Source organism: Rhagoletis zephyria, unplaced genomic scaffold (genome assembly GCF_001687245.7).
Source record: "Rhagoletis zephyria isolate East Lansing unplaced genomic scaffold, Rhagoletis_zephyria_1.1 Rzeph_scaffold_01437, whole genome shotgun sequence".
Classification (NCBI taxonomy): Eukaryota; Metazoa; Arthropoda; class Insecta; order Diptera; family Tephritidae; genus Rhagoletis; species Rhagoletis zephyria.
In genome coordinates, this window is record NW_016158521.1 from 10,027 (window position 1) to 17,804 (window position 7,778).

Below are 7,778 nucleotides of genomic sequence, written 5' to 3' on the forward strand. Positions count from 1 at the left end.
AGTAGTTACACAGTTACAAGTTAGTGGAAAGGTAATGCAGGGGTATTCAGGTCTCAATTTCACTCCCTGCAGGGTATATTTAAAATAATATAAATATATTAAACTGAGAAAAGAAACGAAAAAGTCCGTTGGGCGAATACTTGAACCCCGGACCTCTCCAATGGCACGCTGGTACTTTGCTAGCTCGGCCACTGTGGCACCGAATTGTGAATTGAATTGAACGAAAAAATTCTATCAGAAAAAACAGCCAAAAAATTATCCGTTTTAAAAACATTTTCGGTACTTTTCTGTACATACAAAAGTTTCTGCCGCATACTTTAGTAGAAAAACAAATCGTCTAAGTATCTTAAAATGGAATAGGAAAACGGTCCATTTTCGGATTTTTTCCTGGCTGACCCAAACCGTCTCAAGTAACAAAAGTTGTCACTAATAATAATCTCGAAATTGGTGACTTCAGATGAGGCTGACTTACTGAATATTAGAATTGACCTCATTTTTGTTGCTGCATAAGTAATTAACCGACTTAAAAAAAAGGAGGAGGTTATCAATTCGTCGCAATATATATTTTTTTCTTATGTATGTTACCGCATAACTTTGGACCATGTCAACCGATTTTTGAAATTCTTTTTGCATCGGAAAGGTAGTATCTCAGAGGCGGTCCCATACTAAGCTGGTTTAGATGCGACCATTGGATCATGAAAAAATTACCGGTACTCCTAAATTTTTATATAAGATTTGAAGTCGGTTTTGTTTTTTGCTTAAAAATTACTTGTTTTCAATTTTAGAATTATGACCAAACTGCTTAAGACAACAATAGATGTGATTTGGATTACAATAAAAAAGTACACCTCACGGAGTTGCCAAAAAAAAACATGTAAGCAGTTTTTGATGTGGTTTTCGGTTCGGTATTGGTATTAATAAAAACGAAACTCTAAAAAAAAGCGGCGTTTTAGATAAAAATCGTTTTTGTAGCCCTAGATATTAGGTTTTTTTTTAACACGTAAGGTGTTTTTAATCACTTTTACTTTAATGGTTTTCTTTACTTTATAAAATTTTCAAGTTTTCTTAATACTAAATTGCTCATTTCGTTTGTAGATTTCTTCTTTCATTCACCAAATGCGACACTTTTTTTGGTCAGGATTCATGCCTGTGCCGCGCTTGCACTTAAATGTCTGCGCAAACTCTTCCGAATTAGATAGCACACCCTTCAGCCGTATTTTACCCGGACAGTGTGAATCTTCGAGCGCATAACGTGATGCCGCCGGTGTATATGTTTCACACCACAAATTACCGAAGGAAATAAAGAAAAGCTGCTCATTTGAATATTTCTCCAATCCTGGTAATTTTGTCGATTCAGCCCCCATTTCCTTTACGTACTTGCGATAAGCGTGAAAAGCCTCCCTCATGCCTCCATTATCGGCAATATTTTCGCCCAGTGTTAATTCGCCATCGATCTACACAAAAGAAGTTGTATTAAAATATTTCCATTTATTTCAAATAACTTCATTGAATATGTGTGTATGTATGTATGTATGTGCAATGAATATTTAACTTACATATTCCCCAATGTCGGACAGATAATAATGACTGTATTGATCTACGAAACATTCCGTACGGTTTATGTATTCCTTGATTGTCTCATTTGACCACCACTGCACCATGTTGCCATTCTTGTCGAACATTCGGCCACTGTCATCGAAACCATGTGTTAGCTCGTGTCCCAATATGGTGCCGACGGAGCCATAGTTTAACGCTCTGATATTATTTAATTTTTTTTAGGAAGATTTAAATTTATTAATATTCTTTTGGTAAATACAATTTTTGATTTTGTGCTTGAAATGGTGCTAGGAATATTAATTTAGTGCACAGGAAGTATGATAGGTTATTTCTAAACATATATGTAAGTATGTTGCTACGTAGATATTTGCTCATCAGTATACAGCCAAGCTTACAGAGATGGTAGTTATTTGAGATACTAAAAATAAACCATAGGGGTATTCTCTGACTCAGCTGTTCCGCTGCAATTCACTTGATCATGTGGTTGTTAGTATTGTTGGTTTTTGCTAATAATTCTATAGTGGGATCGTCGGCTCGAATCCTACTGAAAGAAGTCTGATGAGGAAATGTGGTGATTTCCGAAATAGCTATCACTTCTACCATTTTTTCAAATTATTGTTGCTTTTCCACAATAAATTTTCATTTAAAAAATGGCCTCGAGCTCATTATAAAATTGTTGAATATAATTGTTAAAAGGCCAAAAAATAACAAAAAACAAATAACTTAAGGACGAGCACACCTAAAAGTTAAGCATTCTAAAAATAGAATTATTAGCACAAACCAACAAAACCAACAACCACATGATCAAGTGAATTGCAGCGGAATAGCTGCGCTTGATTGTGTTGGCATAACAAAAATGAAAATAGTGGAAATAAGCAAACGATAATTTACAAGGCGTCTTAGCACGGTGCATAGGCAACTGGCTGAGTCAGTGGGATCGTCGGTTCGAATCCTACTGAAAGAAGTCTGATGAGGAAATGTGGTGATTTCCGAAATAGCTATCACTTCTACCATTTTTTCAAATTATTGTTGCTTTTCCACAATAAATTTTCATTTAAAAAACGGCCTCGAGCTCAATATAAATTGTTGAATATAATTATTATAAGGCCAAAAAAATAACAAAAACAAATAATTAAAATGTACGCAAAAAAATAAATACAAAATTTAAGTCGAAAAAGTTTAATGTTTGAAAAAAAAATAAAACTTTTCTCATTGGCTTTTCAACAGTTCTAGAATTCCCTAAAAGGAAAAAAGGTCTACAAAATTAAGCCGATTTTTATTTTTATTTTTTTAAAGCCAAAAAGAAAATAAAATTAAAACTGCTCCGAGTAGCTTTTCTATGGTTCTAAAGTTCTTGCAAAGGAAAAAAAAGTTCTGCAAAATTACGCAAAAAAACATTTTTTCCAAAAAGCCTAAAGGGTTTAAAAATAAAAATAAAATTTATTTTGAGTAGCTTTGCGATTGTTCCTGAAAAGAAAAAAAAAAATCTGCCAAATTTAGCCGAAAACCAAATAAAAAACATATTAATTTTTAAGTTTTTGGCAGCATCGTACATCCTAATGAATGTGTGTGCGCGCGCATGTATTTGATAATCTATGGATGCATGTATCTACTTGTGCTTAAGTTTCTTCTATTTTGTGCTCATAGCTGATATATATGTACATATATATAAATTGCAATATCAGAAATGAATGCGGGCGTCCAGTGAAATTCTAAAATAAAATATTTATGTAGAAATCAAAAACATCTACGGTAAATCGCACAGCAAAGGAAAGCCAAATACATTGTACATATGGCTAGCATAGATAATAAACATTTTACTCACTCCATGCCGAGGTCATAGAAAGGATATTGCAATATGGCAATGGGAATAGCTGCATGGCGTGAAGAAATAGATAGAATCATTTGAGTTTACGTACATACTACATATGTACATATGCATGTATTTATATAAATATGTAAGTGAAATCTTCTCAAGCACTCTTCTGCTTTTTCTACACACTCACTTATCGTATTATGTTGAAAAGTGTGAAAGGCATTGACATTTGATGGCGATGTGGCCCAACCGAGTGGCTCAGGTCGGTAGAAATTATCCAATTTTTCTTGCATTTCCCAACGCAGCACTCCAATCATGTTCTCCAGGTGTGTGCTCTCGTTCACCTGCACACCGGCATAGTGCTCGTCCAGTGCCGTTGCATTGCGCAACCATTCCGGAAAGCCAATAAAACTATTCATGGAAGCTGACTTTTGCAACGTTTCACGCTTGGTCTCCTCATCCATCCACGAGGTGCGACGCACTAACGTATCGAATGCATGCCGTATATCGCTCAGCATACGCTCCACTTTGGGCAACTTGTGACGTGTGAATTCGTCATCGGCCAGTGCATAGCTAACGGCCATGCCCAAAAGGCTGTTTACGCCATGCGCACAATAGAGGGAGCGCGGTGAACTGCCCTCGGTGCCAACAATCACTCGCATATATTCGTAGTGTAGCAGACGCATGTCGCTGGTGGTGTGCAGTATTAGCTCCTCGACAACACTTAGCCAAATATAGAGTTCGATTTCGGTTGGTGGGGCGTCTAATAAATATTCCGATATGCTTTGCAGGTATACGATGTCTGCGTGGCTGGTAATGATTGTTAACTCGGAGAGATTGAATCGTTGTGAGTGATTTGTCTCCTGCATCATCAGCAGCAAGTATTGCGTCCAGTTGAGTACGGTGTTGGGTGCTATTAGGCTGTCTGTTAGATTCTGCAGATCTTCGACAGATATGTAAACGATGTCCTCCATGGGATTCATCAAAGTTTTGGTAGTATTTTCTGCATTGTCTTTTAGCTAAATGGAAAATATGTATGTGGCAACCAAAATTTGATAACTATTTATTGAGTTTTGTGGTGTTTTCGTTTCTTCCAAGAACTGTTGTTCTTTTTTTTCGAAATATTTTTGGTGTTACACGCCACCCTGTAAATGTGCATGTTCTACCAGATGGTTAATTAACATCTTCCCTCACAAAGTTTCAAAGGCCTGAAAATGTGCCTCACTAGAGTGTGAGTGTGACATTTTAAGAAAGAAATACACTCGATTAAGCGAAAATGCCAAATTTTCGACAGTTTTTTACAACAAACATATGCTTCCGTTTCGCGCAATCAGCTGAGTTGGACATTAATTCAATTGAAAATGGCTGTGCAACAGAAGAAAATNAAAATTTTCGACAGTTTTTTACAACAAACATATGCTTCCGTTTCGCGCAATCAGCTGACTGAGTTGGACATTAATTCAATTGAAAATGGCTGTGCAACAGAAGAAAATAAAATAAATAAAATTTTACTTTGTTCACTTTGTTGCGGCATTTCAAAGCAAAGCGCTAATTTTTGCTTTTGACATTTTTGCGTCAAAGAGAGAACCCTAGTAGAATTTTCTTACCGGTTTGCTTTTATTTTAGAATCAGACACGAACAGAGAAAGCGGCAATCAAAAGGCGACATTCTTTGGTACAAACGAAAACACCAATATTTTTTGGTAACTATAATACCGCGCGACAGTAAGATTTACATATACACAAAAAGTTTAATATTCCCGCAAAACTAGGGGCGTTGTTAATTTTACTTTCTGACTTTGAATTTCTGAGATACGATTAGTTCAAAAAATGATTTAAAAATTTCAGTACAATGTAGAATACATAATAATATTTGATACCCATATAAAAGAAAGTTCTCTATATTTGGAGAGGATTAAATATTTAGATGCACAAGGACGAATAGGTATCGAAAATGTCATTTAAAAGCTTTATCCTTGTAAAAAAAAACCTGACAACTAAAAGCAGAACTTTGTGAGTACATTTCCATTACTTCGTGTGGAAATTTTTGGATTTTTGTTGCACGGTGTAACGAAATCTTGCGTTGAGAGAAATATATTTAGCCCAGTGTACTGTTTATGGTTCTTACTTACCCTATACATCTTCTTCGCGAATTTAACAGCGTGCAAGGCCGCTTCCGCAATTGCTTCCTCACTGGATTCTACCTCCGCATCTGGATTTACATACAGTAAGTAGAGTTCAAGCATTTTCTTGATGTACTCCACATAAGCCAATAAACCAGAGGAAGTGTGTTTCTCCGCCTCTTCCATCTCGTCCTCCAATTCTTCGCCATCCTCCTCATTCTGATCATGATTGGTTATCACTTTTCGTTTGATTTTGTTCAATAACTTGTGCATATCATCTTTGTTGCTGTGGAAAATTTTGAAATGTTATAAAAAAATCAAATTTAACACACAACTTCCTTCCACTCACAATGGGAGCGCGGAATCAGTTTCAGGTGTGCCCAATGCGATGCGATTAACTGTACGATTTACCGGATCGGCAAAAATATCGAAACCCACCACCAAATCCATGCCTAAATTCTTTTTGATGAGCACCAAGCTACGCAACCAATTGAACTCACCATCTTCGCCATACTTTCGCTTCATCTCCGCCGATAGCGACACATTGAAATCGCTCGGCACTAGTGGCAGCTCAAATTTTCTCAGGTAGCCTATTAGTGGTTCGAGTTCACGTTTATCTAATAGCTCCGAGTTCAGGCAGGCTCGATACATTGTTTTCGCTTTCCCCACAGCGGCCGGTTCCTCATCGCTGATGTTCGCTTGCAGGAAGGTGCGTAGAGTGCGCATAATTTTCGCTTGTCGCTCACGAAACCAGTCATTTGATGTGGTCGAATCGGGTTTGGGATGATCGTCCGCCCAATGGCCACAGGTGAATTTGTAAAAGTCCTCACAGGGATCAGTCTCTTCGTCCATTGAGTAGATGAGCGCCGCCGCTGTGCGTAGGCACTCTTTGCTGCGACACACTTCCGTGTGCGTGCGACCTGAATGTGTCGGAAAATTGTACAAAAAAAAAAAATGAAAATAATGAGTGCGGGGTAATGCAAATATATACATATATACACAAAAGCGCACTTACGACTTAAACATACGACTATTATTGTAATGAGTAAAATGATTATCAATAGTATGAGCACACCAATCAAGGTCTTGTGGTAATATTTCCGTCGAAATCTAGAAATAAAAAAATAATTAAGACATCAGATTATACATACCTATTTGCTTGTATTTGAACACAAAGCTCTTGAAGCGTTAACCCTTAATTAGGCACGTGGGGTCAAGGTGATTTCAACTTGAAAAAAAAAATAAAAACGTCTTGCGGTGCTTGGAGCGTGCTCGCGCTCTGTCTAGCTTCCTACCTCCACGCGGGGTACGTAAATAAGACAAGTAAGGTAAGATTTCATTTTATTTTCAAGTTTGATGTCGAAATCGTGTTTTTCTTTTTTCAAGTTAACGATAATAGTGCACTTTAATAGTTTTCTTAATATACATTTCGTTTTTTTTTTTTGAAAACTCTTTTTTCGACACTTTTATTGGGGTCACTGTGGACCCCATGCGACTAATTGTGTAATTTTCTTTATGCGCCTAATTAAGGGTTAATATAGAAATAAGTTCACCAAAACGATTAAAATGCAATCAGAGTTGTCAACCAATTCATGTATATATATATATATATATACATACATACATAGCTTTTAAAAAAACATACGATTCAACCAACAACTTAAAGCCACATTGCTACTCACTTCGATTGAACGCCGACGAAGGTGGAATTATGGGGCGGACGTTTGCCTAGCTCGCTGTTAGGCCCATTAACGCCAGGCAAATATGACGCGTTGTCTGGCGCTGAGTCGGTACTGTGTATGCTGAGATCGCCTGTAATTATAAAGACGATAATATTGAAATACATACACACATATGAACATACTTGCAGAAATTTAAAATTTGTATGCATATTCTGTACGTTCATTGAAAGGCCGCTTAAAGGGAAAGCTACAAAACTCAGATGCATATTTTGTTACATTTCAGTTTTCTACAAAATCGATTTGGCTTCGAGTTGATAAGCCGTAAGGCTTTTCCAAGTGAAACTTCTTTAGCGGCGGTTATTAAATCTAAACACTTTGCTTATATTACCACAAAGGTGAACGTGAATATGTAGATGAAGATAATAATAAATACAAAGGTAAAGTAGGGATAAATATGAAGAAAAAAAATGAGGATGAGGGTACCGATAATATTAAAGATAAAGATAGAGAAAGAAAGATTAAGATAAATGTAATTCTAAAGGATATTATATAGATAAGGGCACAGAAACTCACCAGACCTTAATTCACCACGCATTAACTT

General features: G+C 36.5%; 1 protein-coding gene across 1 annotated transcript; it reads right to left on the reverse strand.

The window, feature by feature from the left end:
- Positions 1 to 949: 949 nt before the first annotated feature.
- On the reverse strand, positions 950 to 7,341 carry Nep5 (M13 family metallopeptidase neprilysin 5). The gene is made up of 8 exons (XM_017617556.1): positions 7,178 to 7,341; positions 6,511 to 6,605; positions 5,845 to 6,415; positions 5,505 to 5,781; positions 3,564 to 4,392; positions 3,383 to 3,431; positions 1,557 to 1,755; positions 950 to 1,454 (listed from the first exon to the last, which is right to left on the reverse strand). The coding sequence occupies exons 1-8, from the start codon at positions 7,339 to 7,341 to the stop codon at positions 1,110 to 1,112; spliced, it is 2,529 nt and encodes an 842-aa protein (XP_017473045.1). The 3' UTR covers positions 950 to 1,109.
- Positions 7,342 to 7,778: the final 437 nt, after the last annotated feature.